At 44.0% G+C, this 25499-nt stretch overlaps 1 protein-coding gene across 1 annotated transcript in view; it reads right to left on the minus strand.

Annotated features, from left to right (window-relative positions):
* HSD17B12 (hydroxysteroid 17-beta dehydrogenase 12) overlaps positions 1-25499 on the minus strand; it is a gene marked incomplete at its 5' end in the record, with an annotated part of 94924 nt that overhangs the window by 41971 nt on the left and 27454 nt on the right. The window contains 2 exon segments of the mRNA XM_080620014.1: positions 12033-12108; positions 17290-17336. Of these exon segments, the coding sequence (XP_080476140.1) occupies positions 12033-12108; positions 17290-17336 (123 nt within the window).

The raw sequence follows: 25499 nt of genomic DNA on the forward strand, positions 1-25499 counted from the left end.
AGACTGAGCAGCCCCAACTTTCTCAGCCTAAATCCTAAGTCCTCACATCACTGTTCATATAAGACCCTTTGTTGAGCCTTTAGAAAACTAGCAAAGAGCCATTACATTTACGGTAGTTAAGCAATACAAGTATAAAAAGACCAAACACCCTTTGTGGATGGAGGGCGGGCAGTACAATGTTTAAGAACATACGAAGTGTAGAAGACTGCCTACTGGCCAGAGGACACAGTCTTTGTGTGGTTGCTCACGCAAACATGCAAGACTGCCTTGCCCCAGCAGACGATGGTGCTGACCAAACCCCCCGTTCCTATTTCACACCTGTGTTCAGGTATCTTGTGCTGGAAATCGATGATCTTTAAGGTCCCTTCCAACCCAAACCATTCTATGATTCTGCATGCCCTGTGCTGTCCCAAAGCCTGCCATAGGTGGGATGATCCACTACATCAGAGAACAGACTAATAGATACACTTGATAAATGGTTCCATGTCAAATGACAAAGCAAAAAGACTTAAGGCACTTCTGCATAAGGTCGTCCTAGTAGTCAGCACAAGGTGCAGAGAACAGATGTGCTCTGCTCCGTATGAACAATGGAAAAGGGAATTTCCTTGCTCTTAAGAAGGATTAAAATGTTCTCAAGCAGAGGGGCTAGAAGAGAGTGTAGCACACATCCTTGGTTTATCTTCCCAAAAGACTCTGAGATACAGTGTAATGGGGAAGGAAGCAAGCAGGCTATGTCCTAATCCAGGACATCTAGCAGTGACTGGGCTCCTGCCGTCCAAGAAGGGAAAACCTACAACTCCTCAATAGAGCTTTCAGCTCAAAGACCAGGAGGTACCTGACAGTCACAGAGAGCCTAAGATAGGTTTTGAGCCAACTTTTGCAGTCAGCAGCTAGAGGATCTGAAAGAGCTGATGTTATCTGCCAGCGTCCAGCATTCTTTATGATATATCATAAAGTGGAACTGGTACTTCAAATGCTGCTTAGCAGGGGACTGAATATTACACCACCACTTGATCAGCAGTTGTGGGGATCAAACAGTACACCACTCTGTCACCAACAGTTGTGAGGACTGAGTATTACGCTACGAAGTTATCTATAGTTGTGCAGCAATCAGTCATCACCTACCCATAAGGTCTCAAGGATAAGAAAGGAGGTTCAGCTGACCTTCACATTTCTCAACTGTGACACATCAGCGTTTTAATCATCTCATTTACTAAAAATATCAGGTGAGCTCAGTATTGACCCTAAAAATAAGTTTTAAACTAAACTTGCACATGTCATAGAACCATAGAATGGTTTGGGTTGGAAAGGACCTTAAGATCATCCAGTTCCAACCCATGGCAACCATGGGCCTGGACACCTCACACTAGACCACATCACCCAAGACTCCATCCTACCTGGCCTTGAATACTGCCAGCGATGGAGCATTTACCACTTCTTTGACAGGCCCTATATGACTTCTGGTCACTTAGCAAGAGACCAACTATGCACAACAGTATCCTGGTGATCTAACGAGAGCAGAAATGATCTTGTGCAACCACACCATCATTTGACAAGTAAGTTGTTGATCACAAACAAAGCCTCAACAAAGCATCTGTGGGAAGGATGAACAAGCCAGAGTCATCCTGGTGATAGAGCAGAATAGTACAAATGTCCAGATAGCAACCCACAAACACAGTCAGACTGCAGAGGCGTAGGCATGCCCCAGACCAACACCTATATAAAAACAGTTGTCATGCAAACAAAGGCAGTATAAAAATAATACATTAGAAAGGGAACATAATATAACTGGGAAAAAGTGCCACTTTTTGTGTAGGTGGTAAAGAATAACTGATGTGTCAAGTTCAGGATGCTTATTAAAAGGATACTCATGTAGTCATATATGATTTAAGTAATCAGTAGCTCACAGGAAAAGAGTATCTACTCTTACACAGATGTGACGTTAGATTTTACTTACAAATGCAAGAACAAAGGCTGCTAAAGAGCATGTTAAACCTAAGAGGCCCAGAGGAGAACCCCGGTTCTACCTTAGGATGGAAAAAGTACCTCCAGATGCCAAATGAAGTTAGTTTGCAGCCAGTAACATCACACATAAATGATGCTGCTGCACTGGAGAGGAGAAAGAGGGGAGTAATACTCAAGGAAGACAGACTGGTAGGGGTGGAAGCCATGTACTTCAGCAAGCAGGTAGTCATGGAGCAGGCACAACTGAGGCACTAGAGAATTGAGACAGAGGTAGATCATACAATCATACAACCAACTAGGAGCAAGAGAGAAGCGCAGGATAGGAGGCTCACATTGTAAGCAGATCCTGGGAACTGTTACCTCAAGCTCAGGTAAAGTCCATTAAAAACCTCTTGCTAGAACTGAAGCATCTCATGGCTTTATATTCAAAGCCTCATATCAGTATCACCAACACAGTGATGAGGTATAAAGCAACTGCTCGTGAAAGCTTAAAAGAAGCCTCACTTGGTTTTCAGCTTCAGGATGGCCAGAGATGGTTTTTAGCTTCAGGATGGCCAGAGAAGCAAGCAAAGGAGCAGAAAAATAGCTCACCATTCTTCATCATACATGAGGGGAAATATGGCTTTAAGTAAGGAGATTCAACTACATCCACAAATAAAGATGTCATCTCCCCAGTACCACCGCAGCGGCAAAACTCACCCTAAGCCAGTACCCGGTCTCCAGAAAGAGAATTTGTAACCTTTCAATAAAGGGTAAGAAGCTGAGAGATGAAAGCAAAGCATGAAAACCTCCTGCTTTTTAGTACTGCATCTATGCAGGGCACAGATGAAGAATTTAAGACTACAGAGTGGCTGCAGATAGATCTGCAAAGCCTTTGGGGTTTCTTAAGGGAGAGACATCCCTTTGGGGAGTGTATCCAATGTGGGACTTTCAGAGTTCACAGAAGTAGCACAGCAAGTATCATGTATGGATGGAACCCATACAGTACTTCCAGACTGGTAACAGGGGACTGTTACTACACACTGGTATTATACATCATATAGAAGCAGGTTAAAGTCAGCTGGGTATAACGACGTAGCTTTTTCTGATCGTTTTGTAGGGACATAAGAATGCAAGGAATGAGCTTTGCCTTTCAGCAGAATAGAGACCAACTGTTAGTTACAGTTCTAAGTTACTCAATGAAGTCCAAGATATTGAGAAAGACACGTAAACCAAGATGTAACCCCCCCCATCAGTCACAGTGAAATACAGAACTACAAGAGGAGTGATGGACACTTATGAGCAAAAAGAGCAGAAACCCTGGACAACCTGCAATGTTCTTCAGGAATCAGATCCCAATAGCACAGGAAAGATGATCGAGAGGAAAAGCTCTGGTGTCTTCTGCATGTTGTTTCAGTTATAAAGTCCATAGACAAACTAACTCCCATTTGTGTTGCTGTATCAGTCCTTGTCCCAAATGATGGCTCTTGTGTCTCATTTCTCTGATAGGGAAAACAAGAAAGACCAAGGCCTGGAAAGCAGCACAGAAGATAAAGAAGGGTCAGTGCTGAACTTCAATCCAGGGGGATACTGCACAGCAGACGCCCCATGAGAAGATGAGCAGATACACAGCAACAGGTAACAGTAGGATTTGAACTATGATACATCAGTTATAGACATTCCTATAAAACTCTGAAGCAGAGCACTGGTAACCTGAGGAATAACAGAAGTTGCAGGAAATTGCAGCTAAAAGAAAGCTCCGTTTGCACCTGGCAAAAGAAGTCTCCAGGTAGAAATGCTACACTCTAGCAGCGTGTATAGCATAATGCAATGCCTGCATGCAATCTGACAGAACTTGCTATGTTCCACCACAATTCTAAAAGCAAATACTTATGCACATTTGATCAGGCACTAACAAATAGGTTCAGATCCCTTTTATTCAACTCTACATGCCACACTGCCAGGGAACTCCTTTCACACTGCACTGGTTGCACATGTAATTTCATAGCCACAGCCTCCTTAAGAATAACGAATATTCTAAACACCTAATTACATGGAAGTACAGAATGGGTAAAAAATGCCAGACCTTACTGAAAGTGTTACAGCTCTGTTAAACAGCTTTTAAGTTTCAATACACACACGCACACACAAGCCAATTCCTCACTTCTCAAAGACAACACAGCAGAAGATGGATCTCTAAGTGAAAGCCCAAAACCCCTTGAGCCACAGGGATCACTGAAGTTTTTAATGTGCATAAGCAGTTCTGTTACTGCAAAACATAGGAAGAAAACACACTTTATTAATACTTGCCTCCATTCGCTCCTCCCTGACTCCAATTAACGTCAAAATATATCACAGCTTCTAAGACACACGCACCAAGTCAGAACACTCTTAGCAACATGCAGGATCAATCAATAAGCCCATTCACCCAAATACTATGCTCAACATTGTAAGAATTCCTAAATTGAGCCTGTCCTAATTACAAAGCTAACTAAAAAAAACCCTACAAAATCAAGCAGGCTATAAAAGCAGCTGCAGAGGCTGACAGCCAGGGGGGCTGCACAGTCAAGGCACTGCAATGCTTCCAAATGCCATAGAACCATGGAATGGTTCAGGTTGGAAAAGACCTCAAAGCTCATCCAGCTCCAATCCCTGCCTCGGGCAGGGACACCTTCCACTAGAGCAGGTTGCTCCAAGCCCCTGTGTCCAACCTGGCCTTGAGCACTGCCAGGGATGGGGCAGCCACAGCTTCTCTGGGCATCCCATCAGTGTTATTTCAGGTAGCAAGGGGAGCACAGCTTTGATACTCAGCACACATCCCTGGCTCCAGTATGCCATGATGGAGTTTGGCACAAGACACCGACATAGAATCATGGAATCAACCAGGTTGGAAAAGACCTTTAGGATCATCGAGTCCACCCGTAACATGGTACCTGCATGAGGACAGTCACAAGTCCTGCTTATGAAGAGCACTGTTTTGCCCTTGTGTGGCTTTCCTCATCGCTACCTCCATATACATCCACTGAGGCTGAAGCTGGATAAAGAGGATGCAATCCCAGAGATGTTCCAGAGAGAAGTGCCACTTGAGGAGTGGAAAGGTTAGTACTGTGTGACAGGCAGCATCTCAAGCTCCCGTTCCATGTCTCCTCTTTTCCTGACACTATCTTCAACCCTCTCCAAGGCTTTTTCTGATATTCACTGGTGGGGCTGGTTTTCACACAGCATGAAGAAAGCTACTTCAATTTACTAACTCATTTCAGGAAGGGCATATAGACTATTTCCAGTACTTCATGTAACCTTTAGTTTTCCTCATGTTATTATTCTTGCTTGACTGTGACAATGCACACACTATGTACATACGTGTAAACACGAAGTATTCATTACTATTTACAAATAAAAGTCTAAAATCTCCAGATTTATCATTATTAGAACACTAATTAGAAAAAAACCTAACTTTTCCCTTTATTTTTTCCCCAGATTTAAGTTCAGCAGAGTGAGCTCCAGAATGACCACAATTCCTTAAGAGGAACTTAAGAGTCACTTGCAGAGACTGAAACGGATCATAGCATGGATTAACAAAAACATCGTGCCCTTACTTTAAAAAGTGAGCATCAAAACATTTCTAGATTGATGAAAACAAATTTAACAAGTAAAATGAGCTTCTAGGCTAATTCAGCATCCTTTCTTATGTCGCCTATAATTTCATCTGCATTCAGCATCCACAGATAAGCATTCACTGCAGTCAAAAGACAGACACTTAAAAGCACAGTTTTCAGGGTCCTCCACAGTGCTACTAAGGACAAACACAGTTTATTAGCCCAGATCTAATGCACAAAGTAGTGCAGGACCCAGTTCAGCACTGGAAGTGTTGCTCATGCTGAAGGAGTTACACAGCAAGCACACTTGTATCTATTAGCTACACCATCTTTACAATGGCTCATTTTCCATCATCGTGCATTTTTTGCCCCTAAGTAATTTGCTCTGGAAAACAGAACAACTGAGATTGCTCTCTCTACGAGGAGCTTCTAACTAACGTTATTTTCCTCACCACAACGTATTCCTGAAGAAACCATAAAAGCGATTATCGCTATTTCCTCAGCAGAGCCGTCCATTGGGGATTTTGAGAGCTTTGACAGATAAAAAGGGTTTGGTGTAATGGAACTCAACCTGCTAAAAAAGTGACAAGAGACTAAAATACACAGTCACAGAATGAAGTTGCAGAAGGACAGCGCTGCTTGTATCATCCAGTCCTCCTGCCAGAGACTGCTCCCTGCAGAGCCTCTTAAAAGGCCCAATTTTAAGTCTCTCAGCAATAGAGCTTCCACCAATTGCCTTAAACCAGACTTGCAAAACAGACTTTCACTCAGTGGAAACAACCCAATGCTCATTTTTCCATGTAATATTCAGTTTATAATACACTCAAAGTGATAAGCAATGTATTGCAGCTTTTGTGTTAACAGAAGGTGTTTAATGGCCCAGGGACTAGCACAAGGGCTCTTGGTCTCAGCATCCACTAAAGCTTACGTTATAAATAGAACCCTAGAACATTTTGGGTTGGAAGGGACATTAAAGCTCACCTAATTCCAACCCCTTGCTGTGGGCAGCGACACCTTCCACTAGAGCAGGTTGCTCCAAGCCCTGTCCAACCTGGCCTTGAACACTGCCAGGGATGGGGCAGCCACAGCTTCATTGGGCAGCAAAGAAAGGCAGTAAGTTCTTGTGTATTAAGGAAAATGCAACCTATTCCCCCAGCCGACTGCCAGGCAGATGCAGTGACCCTGAATGCCTGCAGGGATGACTAATTCCTGGTTCTTCACTCTGGGTTCCAATACCGAGTAAGTCCTCTGCCCCATTGATCCTATTACCTAGTGTGTAAAACATTAAGACGTAAGACACCATTAGGTCCCAGAGGTAGCCCTGAACCCATAGACACAATATACATAGTATGTGAGGTGTGGAAGAGGCTACTTCTGCTGTAGTTTACATTCACAAAAGAAAACTCAAAGCACCTAAATTCACATTTAAATCACCTTTACACATTCCTTCTCCTGGCCTTCATGTGGTTTACGCACTATTAACCCAACAAATACTGCACAGAAGCACTCTGGCAGTGAGGTTCACAGCAAGCAAGCTTCCAATGCTTTCTGGAAGAGGCTAACTCGGTCTTGCTAGGTGTGAAATAGCATCTTCTGCTAGGAACTTACAGATCACTTACTGCTATGTGTAACCCGCGACACCGACTGCTAAACGTCCTCAAGCTGGTTTCATCCTTCAAATCAACTATGACAACGTGGTCTGCTATGCTGTATGCTGACAGCTGATCTGTAAACGAAGTCCTTTTGCATGGATGTCACTAGTTACCTGCAGAAGTTATCCTAAAAGGTGAAGTAGTCCTAGGACTGCATCCTGGGGCTTTCAGGGCCTCTGACATGTATTTCTCCCTAAGGATTCTGCTTAGTTTCTTCCAGTTAATCCAAACAAAGTTATGCTGAGAAAATGCAAGAGAAGATGATAAAAGAGAGGGAGTAAGGGGGAAAAAAAACAAACCACAGAGGCAGGTCCAGAGGAGCGTCACAAAGATGCTGCGAGGGCTGAAGCACCTCTCCTATGAAGACAGGCTCATAGAGCTGGGCTGGGGCAGCCTGGAGAAGAGAAGGCTCCTGAAGGGGAGACCTTAGAGCAGCTCCAGTGCCTAAAGGGGCTGCAGGAAACCTGGAGAGGGGCTTTGGACAAGGGCCTGTAGGGACAGGACAAGGGGAATGGCTTTAACCTGCCAGAGGGGAGACTGAGATGAGCTCTTAGGCAGAAGCTCTTCCCTGTGAGGGTGCTGAGGCGCTGGCACAGGGTGCCCAGAGAAGCTGTGGCTGCCCCATCCCTGGCAGTGCTCAAGGCCAGGTTGGACACAGGGGCTTGGAGCAACCTGCTCTAGTGGAAGGTGTCCCTGCCCACTGCAGGGGTTGGAGCTGGATGAGCTTTAAGGTCCCTTCCAACACAAACCAGTCTGGGATCCTATGATTAATGTATTGAGAAATTAATATGTATTCAAATTAAATGTATTCAACTTAAACCCTCCATCAGATCTCTACAGTGTCTGACAACTGCTCCTTTAGGAAGCGGCCAACACCATTCTAGGCAAAACCACAGGAGCTTTCTTCACTTCATCCAAGAGAAACTTCCTTCAGAGATGAAAACCGAGAGCTCATTTCAAATCAAAGACCCTGATGCTGCAACTGTCTGTGAAAGGTGACTTCAGTGCATCAAAACAAGGCGAAAACGTTTGAAAGCATTTTGTCAAGTGCAAGAAATACAGGGGAATTTCAAGTATGTCGAGCGGGTTCAGGTGATAGAAGGCTGCAAACCCATTAATTTACCTTGAAATAGATCACAAAAGGTCAAAATAACTGCCGGATTCCGTTTGTCTTCGAGTTAAACTCAAGAAAGTGAACCTTGTCATTTCTGAACAAGGAAAGTAGGAAGATGATGTCCCCTTCCTCACCAAGTCTGTCTGCACTTCAGCCCCCTCTGTTAAATGCAAGTATTCTTACCTGCCAACTCCAAGTTGTGACAAGGATTTAACCAGGGTGCAGGAGCGAGGAATCACAAATGAGAGGGCAGAGATTAAGGGGCAAAGAGGTGCAAGGTAGGTGCAGCAGGGCCAGATTTGCCATGGGGTGCACTGGCCATTTGCAGCAGTAGGTCATGGTAACAGCTAAGGCACAAGCAGAGTGGTCAGCATCAGGTCAGCTTCACAATGCTCCCTGCTATGTTGTTACCAAGAAAGCAGAAGTAAAAGCTTCCTGCCTAGGAAACGGAGAAGGAACATTTCTGGGTTTGGCACCATATCCCATTCCTTTCTTGTACTCACAAATCATGCCAGAGTAGCGACAACACCATAGACCCCAAGTCTAAACATGACAGCTATCAGTTTATGATGCACCCAGAACCTTAGGGTTAGAGAGTAGGGCAAGATGAAACTACCAGGACCAAGCAACTCAGGAACGCTACACTGAGCTCAGGAAACTATTGGAAGTAGTCAGCTACACAGATTTAGTTGCAAAACCCTCTATTTTCTTACAGACACCTAGCAGAATCAAAGTTCTGGACACTAGTTCTTGAACAGTATTATAGGCTTAAAAGACACTGTATTCCAGTTAAATGATCATTTGTGACAATACACTGAAAAGAAATCAGGGTTTTTTCAGTCCAAACAATTTATTAGGGGCTAATATTATTACCTGGGTGTATGTAATACTAACAAATACTGACAACCACCAACTTCAAAGCAGAAAATGGGGGTTTACTTAAAAAAACAGAGTTTTGAATTATATAGTAACTGATGACAGAGTTAAAATCTCCCTTCTTGTATTTATATGCACTTACCTGCAAGTAAGTAGATACTTACACTTGCAAGTAGGAACGCTACTTAGCTACAACTAACCTAAGCAGTAGCTAAGCACGTGCACAGCTCGTGCACAACTCCATGACTGGTCCTGTGAAGCCATCAGCCAATAACGTGTACAAATACCAAATTCTATTGACAATTTCCTTACAGGCAAACTCTCTTTAAAGCTCTGCCCCTGCTTGACTGGTTTTCACTATGTTCTTCATATAGCAGCCCCTAGGTAATGAGTTCCTATAGCAAAGTTCTTCTCAAGTCAGCTCAGAACATACCTATTGGCAGCAGTGCAGTAAGGGAAGCTTTTCTGCTTGCAAATCCATGGCTCTTGAACCAATTGATGGCACAGAGCACCTGAGGTGTCTTGGACACCTCACTGTTGAATACAGCGGATGAGAGAACAGCCTCATTACACAGCATTCAAATAATTGTCTCCATTCACAGAGAAGTTTTCTTTCTGACCCTCTCTGAACCCTTTGCAAGTGTTTAATGGTGTAATACAACAGACACTTTTCAAAGGTGCTGCAACAATAATATAGCCATGAACTAAACTACTCTGCAAAAAAAATCAGCTTTACAACGTGCTTGAAAACACATTGAAAAGTCTTTTAAAGGCTTTAACTACGTGTCATTAATCCACTGATATTTATTGCTCCAACTAAGCCACAAGTTCAGACCATCAGGCCTTCCTGGAGCATCAGTACAGCCAGGTTAATGTGCATATACACACAGAGAAATATCTGATCCAGGTCAGCTGGCATTCAACATTCAGAGAGGCATATCAGTACTTCCCTCATGATGGTGGTTATGCAACTTGCATTTTGTACATAGATACCACTCTTGATACAAGTATACCCTAAGAGCACAAGAACGGATTCTTCTGAAACAGAACAAACATACCTGATCCTTAAAAGCCCTCTTGTTGCTTGTGGCAGAGAGCATCTATCCATTCACTAGGATGAACTAAGTGAGAAAGGCACAGAAAACACACATATCTCACCCAGCTCAAAGAACTGGAATTAGATAAAGAGCCATTCTTCCTTAAAGTGACCAAGGGTCATTACTCAAGAGGAACAAGCTCATGTCGATCTGAAGAACAACTGCAGGACCACCATAAAGAAGTTGAAAGCTACTTTAGAGGCCTGCAAGGGAAACACTCCAGTTGTGACAACCGCAGCTCTAAAAGTCACCCACCTTATAAATGACAACACCTGAACAGACTGCAGTGACCACAGGAGCCTGAATGCAGGAAAACTCAGTCTAGCTAAAACACTGACTACATTTACACTGTGACTGTACTGACTACAGCATCACAGGTATGTCCAGACACCGCAGTGACATCCTTAAATACAGGATTCTAATGAACAATACCAATTACTTCCAACCCAGCAGAAAATAGAACCTGATGCCCTCTTTGCTCTAAGAAGGAATGCTCTCTACCACCTACACATACATAGAGAAACATAGAGAAAGGAAGACTCTTCTGCCTAGGGAGTTTCATATGCCACCTTATACTGGACACTAAAAATCAGAGATAGCAGCATTTATATCAACAGAGTCATGTGCCCTTTCAGTAAACTCATAAATCAGTTACCATTAAACACGGTGAAGTCCTTGAGTCTTTTAGTCATCCTTACACATTCACTAAGCAGCCCCTTACAACTTAGTATAGGGAGTTTCTTGAGGCTTCACACAGCACAATAGTCTTAAAGGTTTCCCACGCCCAACATCATTATGCTGAGAAACCGGTCTTATAGTGCAGAACTCTCCCTCCTGCTTATCAAACACCTCTACACACAAAGCTACATTTCTCACTTTATCTTGACATACTGTACATAAACTAATAACCTTGCATGAAATCTGCCTCAATAAAAGAGATACAGATTACAAGAAGAATTCTTGTGTGTTACACTTAGCTCTGATTGGAAAACCATTTGTCAGCACGAGACCTGAGGAAGCTTTCTACTAACTGATCCCATACAAATACCCATTTTACAGCCATTTACCACACTTTTACTAACAAAACAATCCCTACCATGTGTTCTTAAACACATTAACTCATTCCATATGACTATGACTATGAACACTCGTCACCCCAATAGAGTTTACACCTCTCTAATCTGATCTTTGACTAATTTATGCAAATGAAACAAAAGAGGGAGGATTTAGATAAATTTAGGCAGTCGGTAATACAATGAGTAACTTAAGGAACGTGTTTTCAACAGCTTTGAGTTAAAAAGAAATCACCCTTATGGCTGAGGTCCATGAAATCAAACTTGCTTCAAGCTGAGGGAATATTCAGGTGTAACAGCTACACGCTTTTTGCACCTATTATGATTTTAGACAGCTACTACGGGGATAGGTGATATTTTGGTCTGACCTGGTAAGCTGCTCTTATGGAAGACTAAGAGTTTTAGATACTGATTCCAGTATTAAGCCCTATTGTTCTGAGAAGTTCAATATGAACACCTGTAAAATTAATCTGCAAGGCCTTTACCATTTGTATCTGTAACATTTGCACTGTGCACAAGAGCAAACCTCTTTCAAAATCAGAGCTGTATATATTAGCATGCATGAAATTCATGTGCCATTGCATGAATTGATAAGCATGCCTGTGAATCACAGAATCAACTAGGTTGGAAAAGACATTGAAGATTGTCAAAGAAGTTTAAAGAAGAAGGTTTTAACTCACTTATTTCGCTCGCAACCTTGTCCAGTTTCTCCTTTGACCTACTGATGAGAACCACCTTCATTCCACGTCTTGCTAACTGCAACAAAACAAAACAGGAGACATAAGAACCATCATAAATCACTTCCAAGTTAGTATTCTAGTTAAAGGAACTGCATCATTTGTCAGACATACAACAAATGTGACCAGCAAGTTTGAAAACATTACAATTTTAAATAGAGACATGAAGGGGAAAACCAGGACAACGACTTCCATGCTGCTTCTTACTTGATGCCCTTCATGTCAAGTTTATTATCTGTTCATACAAGTTCATATAAAACAGAAAACCAACAACAGATATTTCACAACACTTCTACACCAAAGCAAAGAAGATATCACCATAACTAAGTTTAACACACCAAGGTAACGTACCCATGGTCACTTGAACACCCATGCTGCAAAATGACCCCAGCACTCGATGCTGTCTTCCTTTAGTCAGGCTCCCTCTTACTTGTACTAATCATAGGTATAAAGGTTAGTTTACTCATGCAGGTGTTTTAGAGAAGCTAGCAGGGTAACTTCAGCTGTGGTCAGAACATATCCTGGTCATCAAATCAGACCTAGCACCGCAAGACCGAAATGGGATCTAACAAGTCAATAGAAAAGTGTCTGCAAGAAGACAGCTCCATATCTGAATCACTCTGCAAGGAAAGCAAGGAATGTTTGTGACTACTGTCTAAGTCCCTGTTCCAGTGAAAAGTAAAACCGATATATCCACAGTTCATGGTGACACTGCCTTTCAGACACTTAACACCTACATATAAAACAGGAGAGTTCACATTGCTCCAATAAAACCCCTTCACCGCATCAGGAAGGAGATGAGAATAGGTCTTAAAGGAAACCTAATTCGCCACAACCCGACAGCACAGTACAACCACAACCTAAAGTAACTTAATGCCATCCACCTTTCAAGCTTCCTTCGGAGAGAAGTAGGAAGTTTGTCAGCAAACGCTGTACTTCACTGCCATGTGTGATCTCTAAGCAGAAGAAACCTCATATTAGATCTCTCATGGGCCCATAGTGAGGTGTGATGAAACTAAAGACACTCACACTAGGATCTACTAACAAACTGCTGCCAAGTTCAGGCTTATGGGTAACTTAAGCTTTCCACTCGAGGAAATGATCTGGTATTATGGGGACAATTACCTAAAAGAGATGAACACATCCACCTCCAGATAAGCACCTGAGTCACTGGAATACACTTTCCATAAAGCCAACAGTAGGCCTAGAAAGCAGGGCAGGCAGAAGCGATTAACAAAGAGTTCTCATTGCACAGGATAAAGGCAGTGAAGGCAAATTCTTTACTTCCAACTATCTCAGCCTGTGACACTGAGGACACTCTGACAGTCGTCTAACTCAGTCTGAAATAGCTGTGGTCCCAAAGGGCATAAAAGCCTCAGAGATGTTCCTCATGGGTACAAGCTGCAGAGTGCTGACATGCAGTTTGCTTGCTCTCAGCAGTCATGACCTCCAGGGTCTCACATTGCTTAAGTGGGAACCTGAGATTGATGGAAAAGTACCTGGCTGTACTTAGCTCAAATGCCCAGGAAGTAAAGCAATGCCAAGGCACCCAGTCAGTGGAACTTCAGCACGTTTAGAAAGCTTCTACCACGAGAACAAGCTTGACAAACTGCTGCTATATTCACACTAAAGGGACATGCTCCGAGAAGCACATCTGGAAATGGAAATCCATACCTGAGTACAGAGCACATAGAATGGCCAAGGAAAGAGCCAGCAACTAGCAACAGCTACCACTAAAACAAGTAATAAAACCTGGAAATGACACAGTGCTCAACAGCAAGTTCAGTTTGAATGTAAGCAAATCAGTTCCTGCTGAGTGCTCTGACTTCACTGTAGAGGCTTAGTGGGTTGAAAGGGACCACAACAGTCCAAAGAGCAATAACAATCCTCTGAAATCCTAATAACTACTTACACTTTTACATAAGACAAAGGGAAGACAGACTTGCTTTGTAGATAACCTGTCATTGTAATTGGATCTATGGCCAGCATCCATAGGGTCATGAAAAGGCTGAATGAGAAGACCTTAAAACCAATCACAAACACTCACCCAGAGTAGCAAACATTGAGAAGATGCTCTTATAGACTGATGCAAGTGAGAGTCACCATTCTAATGGTGTTGGTGGATGTTGTCTGATTCCCTTAAATGCTGCTAGTAACTACCACATTTTCCACCTTGGTAGCAACACACAGCTGCCGTTAAAGCCCTTTCCCTCCAAGATAGAATGTCATTAACAACCACCAAAGCAGAGTTAAAACTCTCCTTAGAGGAGGTATAACAAGAGGATCTACAAAAACCAACACTGAGCAAATGCGCATAAGCAGAGTCCTGCAGAGCATACAATGGGATCGCAACCTGTAGTCTATCACTACCATACAAATACATCTAGGATCACATTTTAACTCGTGATTTGCAAAAGCAAACAGCACAGAAGGACAACAAATAGCAACTCCTGACCATAGCCTTTAAAAAAATAAAGGGAGGGCGGATGCATGCTGCTATGGAATCAAAGACTGGGTGAGCATCACCATGTAATGGTTGGACTTGATGATCTTAAAGGTCTTTTCCAAGCTAGTTGATTCTGTGATCACCCGGACAGAGAAGAAAACTTGCATTTACCATGGCATAACTCTCACGAAGAAGGGGTCTAGTGATGAGCTACTCTTAACTGAGCAAAGAGTAAAGATCTTAACAGTGCAAGAGTGGCCTTTGCTTGGAAAAGAAGGAAAGTAACCAACAGAGCAAAGTACAACCAGAGAATCCACATACTTGTAACATCCTCCCATCGATCACTGGTGGCTGTATTAGCCTTTCAAAGAAGTGATTCTCAACACACCATTACACTTCTCACAAACTCTTCCAAGGAGAAGGAATTTATCTACATGATTATAATCACAGCCATCAGTGCCCAAGCAGTTGCACGGCAGTGGCACTTATAGTGACCTGAAGGGGATTTCTAGGAGCAAGTCAAGCCTTTGCTGGCAGCCTTACGAAGACATCTCTAGAGTTAATGGAAAGATTGAGAGGTCTTTTTAGGTATTCTACATTCCACCATATACCCAAAATGACTTCATTGAGTATTCTTCATCCACCTGAACTGCAAGAGTGATTTGTGTTTTATCCTAAATAAAGTGGCAATAATAAATCTAATCCATGAAAAATGTGGTATTTTATATATATATATTTTATATTAAAAAATCTATAGCCCACGAATAAATATTTGTACCCTTTGGGGTGCTCTGTGCCTACAGCAACTACAGCAAAGAAGCTGAAACAGTCAATGCTTCCCAGAAGCATCTCATAGAACACAAAGCAACTTGTGGCTTCATTCACCCCATAACCTCACACATCGATCCTGAACCTGATTTTCCATGACGTTCAGGGGGTGTCTCTCACACCAGAGGGCTTCCTCCTGACAGTGCTATGCCCTGGCCACAGTGACCTCCTTCCATTTGCTCTATGCAATTTAAGTACTGCATCATTTGCTTCAGAGCCACATAACTGGATACTGGGCACACAGGAGCTGTCAGGTTTACACCAGAATCGGGTGCTGTTGGCACCAGGCTTCACTCCTTTTGCAGCAAACATCCCTTTCTTGATCCCGTAGGACAAGGTGCTACTTGCTGCAAAGCAGAAAGGAACTTCAGGGGCCAGGGATGCAGATGGCAGGGCTCACAGGTATGAAAGGAAACCTGAAGGACAAGGGCTACCCATGAAGATGGACAGTTCTTGGGGGTGTTGGTCGATGAGAAAATGAACATGAGCCGGCTTCAGTGTGCGCTCGCAGCCCAGAAAGCAACCGTGTCCTGGGCTGCATCAAAAGGAGCGTGACCAGCAGGTCGAAGGAGGTGATCCTGCCCCTCTGCTCTGCTCTCCTGAGACCTCACTTGGAGCATTGTGTGCAGTTCTGGTGTCCTCAACATCAAAAGGACATGGAACTGTTGGAACAAGTCCAGAGGAGGCCACGAGGATGATCAGGGACTGGAGCACCTCCTGTATGGAGACAGGCTGAGAAAGTTGGGGCTGTTCAGCCTGGAGAAGAGAAGGCTGCGTGGAGACCTCAGAGCAGCCTTCCAGTGTCTGAAGGGGGGATATAAGGATGCTGGGGATGGACTCTTTATCAGGGACTGTAGTGACAGGACAAGGGGTAACGGGTTCAAACTTAAACAGGGGAAGTTTAGATTGGATCTAAGGAAGAAATTCTTTACTGAGAGGGTGGTGAGGCACTGGAATGGGTTGCCCAGGGAGGCTGTGAGTGCTCCATCCCTGGCGGTGTTCAAGGCCAGGCTGGATGAGGCCTTGGGTGCCATGGTTTAGTGTGAGGTGTCCCTGCCCATGGCAGGGCGGTTGGAACTGGATGATCTTAAGGTCCTTTCCAACCCTAACTGTTCTATGATTCTATGATTCTTTCCCTGTGGGCTCAGCAGAATGGAAAACTGAGGAGAAAGGGAATCTCTCTCAGTTGATCTCCTCACAAAGTCATGCTGGTGTTTCAGAGAACACAGAAATGAGTACAGACAGGCTCACTCGGATACTGATGCTGGAGGTGAAAGTTATTTTTGCTGTAAGTTGTTGTAGTCAGCACTATTTGTCATGATGTTCTCTGGGCTTATAGGCTAAATTGCCCCATACTAACAGGCACTTTCTGTCTTAAGCAATACATTCCGGTACCGTATCTGAAGCCCACATATCCATCAAGAGCAAAAGTACAGTAAAAGAGACAGAGGTAAAACCCAGCTTCAGAGACTTCATGAACGACAGAGAATAATTGGAACATACTGCAGGCAGCTAGGAATGCCATTTAGTCAGTGCCTGGAAATACCAAAAAGAAATACCAAGGGTTGAGAAAGTGAAAATAATTTTAACAACTAAAAAAAGTCTAAAATAAAAACAGAAGGAAAAGGGCTGAAAATAGAGTTCACAAATAAAGGAAGGAAACAAAAAGGGATTCAACTTTCGGATGGTCACCAGAGGGAGGTAAGGCAGGAGACCTCTTTCCCTACAGCTATCTAGTGTGAGGTGTCCCTGTCCATGGCAGGGGGGTTGGAACTTGATGTTCTTAAGGTCCTTTCCTAACTATTCTATGATTCTATCTATGTTAAGATAGGGTTGGGACATTCAACCTGCTGTTTGACTGAGTTGAGACAGCATGACATCTCACCAAGGATCAAGATACACTTCCAAGTGATAAAGAATTCTTACCTCTTCCGCGTAGGCTTTCCCAATTCCATCAGTAGCTCCTGTGACCACTGAAAACAAACAAACAGATACACATTAGTTGCTTCACAGAAATCATTACAATGGGTATCCATTAGTAGGCTATTAAGTTACTCATTCCAGCCAAGAGACACATCAAAGTCTCTGGAATAGGTGTACGACTGCTATGAAATCTCTTGGAGAACTCACACTAAAACCTTTCCATATGTAAGAAAGGAGAGGAAGAGATGGAGTTAGGAGCCTAACGGCTGTTTCAAGAATCAGGTTCAGCACCCCTTCACATGCCAGTCCTCTGATCCACTACATTTCTTCAGAAGCTTTGTGGATTAAGAGAGGTTTCCAAGTCATTCACCTAAAAAAAGCTGAGCTATGGCTATTAAACCAGCTTTCATCTTAGTTTTAAGTATACAGTAAACCAAAAAGCAGCTTAAAGCCCGTAATCATACAATAAACCAAACACTTTGGGACATAGGTCTCTGTTAGCGACTCTCCAGTAGACTGCAGATCCCTGTGACCGCTGTGCTTACAAGCAGCAAGTAGGAGTGACCGACGCAGGCACCAATTCCAAGCTGGGCTTCTCGAGGTTAAACTCTTTCACCCGTGGGTGACTGGGATCTGTGTCAAACCTCAAATCTTTCTAGGATTCTTTTCCACATGCTGAGAAGCTCCGAGTGACTCAACATGCCATTAGTTTGACGGATTATTCCAGGGCTCTCGCCACACCAAAGCTGATCATCTCAGTTTGCTCACTAAACAGCAATTCCTCCATTGAGAATCTGCTTTTCCAGCTACTCTCTACACAAGCACATTCAGAACCACTTTCTTTTAGTCTCAGCTCTTCTTTCTCAAAGTCCACGCCTGCACCTCAACATCCTCAACTCATTTAGCTCTCCACTGTCTCTGCTTTCACTCTAAGTGGCTACAGAACACCCTGGATCTTTCTCTTTGTCCTCAGCTTGGTTTATGCTTCCATTGCTTATCCCTGAACACTGGGATGCCCAAATAATCGGGCTTGGTTACTGTTTCAGGAAACTGAACTGAAGAACCATAGAATGGTTTGGGTTGGAAAGGACCTTAAGATCATCCAGTTCCAACCCCCTGCCATGGGCAGGGACACCTCACACTAAACCATGGCACCAAAGACTCCATCTAAGGTGGCCTTGAACACTGCCAGGGATGGAGCATTTACCACTTGAGTGTCGGTTCAACTCTCAGATCAACCTTTACCTGGGCAGAACTCAGAGCAGCAGACAGAGGTGTTGTCCAGCACTGGGATTTAGCCATAACCTCCCCTCAGGCAGCAGCAGGAGACGCATTTGCAGATGATTCGATTAGTCACTGCTTGCAGATCACCATAACAGTTGGCATGCAAACAGCAGCCAGAATATTTCTGTTTTGAGTAATAACAGCGAGGAAATGCTGTAACCATTTTAGTTTCTGTGCCTGCTAGCTATGAATAAATGGACGTAATAACAACTGATGAGGCCCGCAGTGAAGGACCTATCTGAGCCTGAATGGCCAACAGTGCTATAACAGGCTAAGAATGAACATCCAGTCATGGCCCTGACTCAAGCTAGATTTACAGATGACCACAGATGAAGGTGCATGCACATTTATCCCTTCCCTGGATTCAAAGTTCATTTGCAAGATGCCATAGCTCCAGTGCGGTAGGATATGCATGCTGCACACACGGGATGCTCCGGCTAGTAAATGAAGTTCTAGCTGCTGCGCTGTCAGCACCAGTGACTTTCATAGTGAAAAACAAGATGTGTCACATCTTTTTGCCACTTCCTATCCAGCCACGATTAGGAAAGTGTGAGTAACAGTTCTGTTATAGAAACAAATCCACATATAGAAAGGGCAAGCATGGGTCCAAATGACAGAAAAAGGAGGCCCTGAGGAAGAAATCAAGAATACAGCCCCAGGGGTCTCTAGGAGGTAAAAACTGATCATAGTGGTATTTCGGTGATGGCCAGGACACCAATAGTTGGATAAGTTCTAAGCTGACCCAATCTCGACTTCAGTGACTTGGTTAAAGGGGTTGTTTCATAGAATCATAGACTCATAGGGTTGGAAAGGACCTTAAGATCATCCAGTTCCAACCCCCCTGCCATGGGCAGGAACACCTCGCACTAAACCATGGCACCCAAGGCCTCATCCAACCTGGCCTTGAACACCGCCAAGGATGGAGCATTCACAACCTCCCTGGGCAACCTGTTCCAGTGCCTCACCACCCTCACAGTGAAGAACTTCTTCCTTAGATCCAATCTAAACTTCCCCTGTTTCAGTTTGAACCCGTTACCCCTTGTCCTGTCACTACAGTCCCTGATGAATAATCCATCCCCAGCACCCTTGTAGGCCCCCTTCAGATACTGGAAGGCTGCTCTGAGGTCTCCACGCAGCCTTCTCTCTCCAGGCTGAACAGCCCCAACTTTCTCAGCCTGTCTCCATACAGGAGGTGCTGCAGTCCCTGATCATCCTCGTGGCCTCCTCTGGACTTGTTCCAACAGTTCCATGTCCTTTTGATGTTGAGGACACCAGAACTGCACACAATGCTCCAAGTGAGGTCTCAGGAGAGCAGAGCAGAGGGGCAGGATCACCTCCTTCGACCTGCTGGTCACGCTCCTCTTGATGCAGCCCAGGATACGGTTGGTTTCTGGGCTGCGAGCGCACACTGCAGCCGGCTCATGTTCATTTTCCTCCATCACAGGTAGTGAGGTACCTGACGAACAACCATTCCCTATAACACCTGTAGATCGCTTCTCCTCCTTCCAACAAAAAATTCATGGACTTCATGGTTTCATTACCAGATAACAAGCTCAGCATTTTAAAACACTGTTTCCTGACAACACCAGTTGTTCAGCTTCTAACAACCACGGTTGAGTGTGTCTGCTCCGTAAGGCAGGGACTCCAAAGAAGCATCTATAGCACTTTAAAGGCTTAGTAAAGCACAACTACTTTTAGTCAAGGATGTTTCCCTCATTTATTGAATTCATTGCTTCGGTAAATTGTAATGGAAATCAGCTGGAGCACAAGACTGAAGGTGAAGATCAGGGATTTCTATCTGAAGTACAAGGAACAGCACGGATCCTCTCCTTTTAGCCCCTACTTCAAATGAAAATAACTGTTGTCCAGAGGTTAAAGTACCCTCCTGAATAGAACTTGAGAAATTTCAACAAATACAATACAGATAAATGATGAAAAACGTGACAGAATCTCACCCAGGAAAGAAGAAGTGCTTGAGCCATCACCTACATAAATGGGCACCTAGTTATTGTTTTGCTTCTGCTGCAGGTAAAGGCATAGGCATCAGAATACAGCCCACAGGTAACTTTCCTTAGCAATTAGGGAAACACTCGTCTCACAAGAAGGCACTAATACCATCATTTTATTAGCAGCTCCACTTTGAGGACAACTTTGTCTCCTGCGCCGTGCTCCCACACCATCTTGAATACACACAGTACAAGGACTGGTTTCCAACACACACCCTTGTCTGGCCACGTTTCTCTTCCTAAGGCCTTTCAAGAGAAGTTTCCTGGCTCAGCTCTCACCCGCTGTAAGCAAATGGATTTCCCAAACCAACTGCACTGGTGCCGAGGCTGTTGAGGTCTGCACTAGAGGACTGTGATGGGGAACATGCACTAATACTGACCAGCAGCACCCAGTTCAGCCAGGGAGCTGCAGTTACCGTCCATTATGGGATCCTGGTGAGTAGTTTGGTGGCTCAGAAAGGCTGCCCAGATACCCACAAGAGCAGGAAGCAATACTTATACCATACCTTGTGAAAGCAAGGAAAAGAGGTGGGATAAAGGGAACTGACTGGACCAACATCACACAAGTCAAGATCCAGTCACCTTGTCTTCCTCCACATTTTGGATTACCTGAAGTGGATGGGCTATGGGTAAGGGGAGAGTGATAGCAAAAAAACAGGCTTTGGCTCAAGGTACCTGATTTTCATACTGATTATGTGCATCTCTTGGCTCTCTTGAGCTAACCGTTGCAGTTTTAACCACTCCACAAAGTAATAACTAAATTCCTACAATTGATGTGACGGAGCTAGTTTAACGCCAAGTGTGGATTAAGTTTGTAAATTCTGTTTCTTAAACAGGCTGCCTTCTGACTGTAGTCACAAACTGCCTGCAGTTGGCAGAGCTGGAAGAATGCAAAGCAAGCAGGGTAGGAATAAGTTATTGTCTGTACAAGAAAGCTGCACCAGCTCGCAAGTGTGATTGTACACATTTACTCAGTAGTCAGACTAACTGTAGTAGCTTCCCACTTCAGCCATCTGCCGTCTCCAGAAGAGGAGTGAGAAGAATGCCCAGGCAGCTCACGTGTGAAGCCACCGAATCAAAGTTCGCCTGAATGGAAGCTTGTATGGAAGCCCTGGCTGATTTTAGGCAAAGAAGTCAACATCCGTCTTCCCCTGACTTGGGGGGTGTAGACAAAAAGGGGAAGAAAGATAAGGAAAGGCATTGGGTAACATGACAGCTCACTTCTAGAAACATCAAGACATGCACTTGCATTGGGCTGGAGATGTTCTGCCCCAGGAGGTCATCACTGGCCAGAGCTCAGCAGCTCTGGGCACACGGTATTTCACCAGACAATGAAACTGGAACAGATTCCCATTTTAAGACATGCATTTTTGGAACTAGCATATGTATAAGTGTGTGTGTGTATAGATAGATATATATATATATATAAGCTGACACATGCAAGACTACAGCAGCTTCTCTCAGTTCTGCAAAACCTGCCCAAAGACTCCTGTTCTGAGTCACAGAGTCCACACAGCCTGGCCCTGGTGAGTGCCCCACACTGAAAGGAACACGTCTTGATCGTCTATGTTGCGACATTTGACTGGGTAAGACTGGCATAGTCATTATTATAATGGCTTACAGATGTATGCATGGGGTTTTATCCCCTGGTCCCAGCTTCCATTTCAGTTGTGCATAACAGTCTTGCATTCCAACTGACCCTATACTGTTCAAAATAGAAGATAAGAAGTGGGAAAGCTGATAAAACACTTAAAATCACCATTCATGCCAGCCACTAGTGTACACCACGTAAGTGACTTTGAACCCACCAATGCTTTGGATATAGCCTTACTAAAGCATAAGTGTGCAAAGAGAAACTTCCAATGGGTCTGAACAAAGAAAGCAGGATGGGGCATCATCTGCTCACGCCTCTGGAGGAGGTTATGCCATACACAGGCTGTAGATCTTTCAACTGCTGTTGATGACACGAGTCATTTGCACAGGAACTCAGATCAGCAGTTAAGGTTTTAATCACAGTATCATCCTGAACACATCATGCAATCATTTCCATAAATCACCCAAATCTCCACCTTAGGTCAGTATAGATTTTCTTTTGGCCCCTTTAGGCATTGGGAGCTGCTCTAAGGTCTCCCCCTCAGTCTACTCTTCTCCAGGCTGAACAAGCCCAACTCTCTCACCCTCGGAGCACCTTTGTGGCCCTCCTCTGGATAGAATCCACCTATGGAATCCACCATAGCCTCTACTACTGGACTAGCTATTGATAGACACAACTCACTAATTCCCTAAACCTTAATACTGCCTGGCCACTTCACCTCCTGGTGTTTCACATGGTGTGTTTCACAGCTTTTGTCACATACACCACTGACATGATGCACTTCATAAGCATCGGCATCATCTCCTGTCCAGTACCAAACTCAAGGCAACCCTTGACAAACACAGGACAAAGTTAAACGGATTCAATGAGATCTGTTTAATGCTATCCATGGTCTTGCAATAGATTTCTTGTTACTGATAAAGGCACAGACCAAGCCTATGGAACACATTGTACAACCAGCCAGTGCCTTGAGTCAAGAAGATTAACATGCCCAGTGGTACATGACTTTAGGGGCCAAAAATGTCAACTCTTCTCCATAAAACAAAGGGGTGAATATACGAACGCTTCCAATAGCACATGCATCCTTCAGAAATCCCATAGCCCATGGCTAACACACACAGGATAAGGTACCACCAATGGTGCAGTGAACTCATGCTCTTTCTGCCCATAAGAACTAACAGCCACTGCCTTCCTAAATAACATGTCGCCTAGAAAACACCCACCACCTCCTAAGAGGTACACTGGATAAGCATTCCTGATGTTAAGAAGGGGACTACCATTCGTGGAGACATTCAAGCCCAGGCTGATGTGGTTGAAGATGCCTGTGTTCATTTGCAAGGGGCCTGGATTTCATGACCTTTGAAGGCCCTTTCCAACTCAAACTACCCCATGATTCCACAGCCAGGCAATAGCAGCACGCAGCAGACCACAGTTTTGCAAGTGAAGGCTCAGAAAGAACATGTTTATTTGCCTCTGATGCACCCAGGACACCTTAAAACAAAAAGCAAAGAATGGTGCAGTAAAGCATGAGGCAGGCAGGTAGAAATCCTCTCATCTCACGACGGGAGCAAGGACCAGTGTTGACACAGGGAAAGGAAGCAACAGCAAGCATAGAAAATTCTACTGCAGTTCTGCAGAGCAATCACGCTGAAACAAGATTATAGATTCGTGACTCCCCAATTCAAGGTTAGACTACAGTGAAGGAAAAGCTTAAAGAGATCAAGCCTGCCTTCAGATACAAGCACGTTTCCCATGGCAAAATAAGCTGTTGAGATGCCTAATGGAGATAAAGCATGGAATACTTTCACTCATGCTGCTGCTAGCAAACAGGCGTACTCCTTGCATTGCTTCGACTACCTACACAATGAAGCTAACAACTATTATGCATGTTCTCTGCTAGCCTCTTCGAACTACAAATTCATTTCAGTGCAGCCATTTCCCTGTTGCCATTAAGAAAAGCCTGAGTTTTTAGGCAGTCTTCCACAGTACTGCAGATGCACTCATGCACGTCACCACCTAGGGAGGAGAACCAAGCTACTGACAATGTTATTCCCCCTAGAAAGATGTGGGTCCAGCAATTTGGGAATGCCTATTCTCTTCCTGCCAACAAACGAAGCTAACAAACACAATGAGGGCAGGTGAGCCACACTGCTGATCCCCTGAGAGGTATTCAGATTTGATGTTAAAATGGCCACTGCAGAGCTCGTCTCTCATCTACATCCTCCATTCACACAGAAGAGCCATCCCTGTCCTGCAAGACTGAATCTAGACAGGAGTGAGGGTCTGTGATGGGCACAGCTATACGTGTGTGTGTGTATGTATATATATATTTTATATATATACACATATATATATGGGTACCCAGCTATAGCAGACATCAACATAAAGAATAAAACTAGGAGCCCAATGTGTCTTATTAAAGCAATAGAGTTGAGAGAAACTTCACAGCGCAGCTAACCTTAGCATAGGTTTAAAGTACAACACATAAATAACTGAAGACTCGAGATCCTTCTGCTACGAAACACGGAGGCTATATTAAGAATATGACAGCTCCTGGGGAAAACAAAAGCTGGCAAGGGGAGAAAAGACTATCCCTGCTTGGCATCAAGCAGCGCTTCATTTATTACAGGTTTATATAAATCACTGGCATTTGACCAATACCAAGCTTCTAGATTATCTCCAGCCAACAAAAATACTTGAGTCTGCGGCTGATTAAAAATATTCCACTTTTTGTCCTCAGCTTGCTAGGAGCAGCTATTTTTAGTAAAAGCCCAATCAACCTTATCAAAATCGAGCATCAAAAATAGACTTGGAGAAACACTGGAAGCAAATGCTATTTTTAGCTGCTCCGTCTATCCCTGCCGCTGCCCACAGAATCTGACTGTACAGACCATGCATGAGTGCTTGGTTATTCTAGGCAGACCCTAGTCGTGACCCTTTCCTTTCCCCTCCCCTGTACACCTGAATGCAGAAAACACTCGATTGATTAAAGATTAATACAGCCGCAAACCGTGACAGATGCCTTTCGTCTGAGTGCTTTTGGGGAAAGGGGGGGAAGAATATGGGATGACAGCGAGTTTGCATCAGTATTCCTCTTGGGGATCTATTACATGGAAAGAAAATTGCTATTTCAATTCCCTTTTGTTGCTAAAAATAGCAGCCCCAATTGATTCAAGCAAACAGGGCACCGGCTTAGCACTGCCAAATTTAGAAACCACTGAAGTCCCAAAGAGTGAACGCTAACGCAGTCTAACACATGCCAGCTCATATTTAACAAAGAACAAAGGAGATAGGCATGCTGGCTGCAAGTTAATAAGACAGCAGTAACT

Source organism: Psittacula echo (assembly GCF_963264785.1).
Source record: "Psittacula echo genome assembly, chromosome: 5".
NCBI lineage: Eukaryota > Metazoa > Chordata > Aves > Psittaciformes > Psittacidae > Psittacula > Psittacula echo.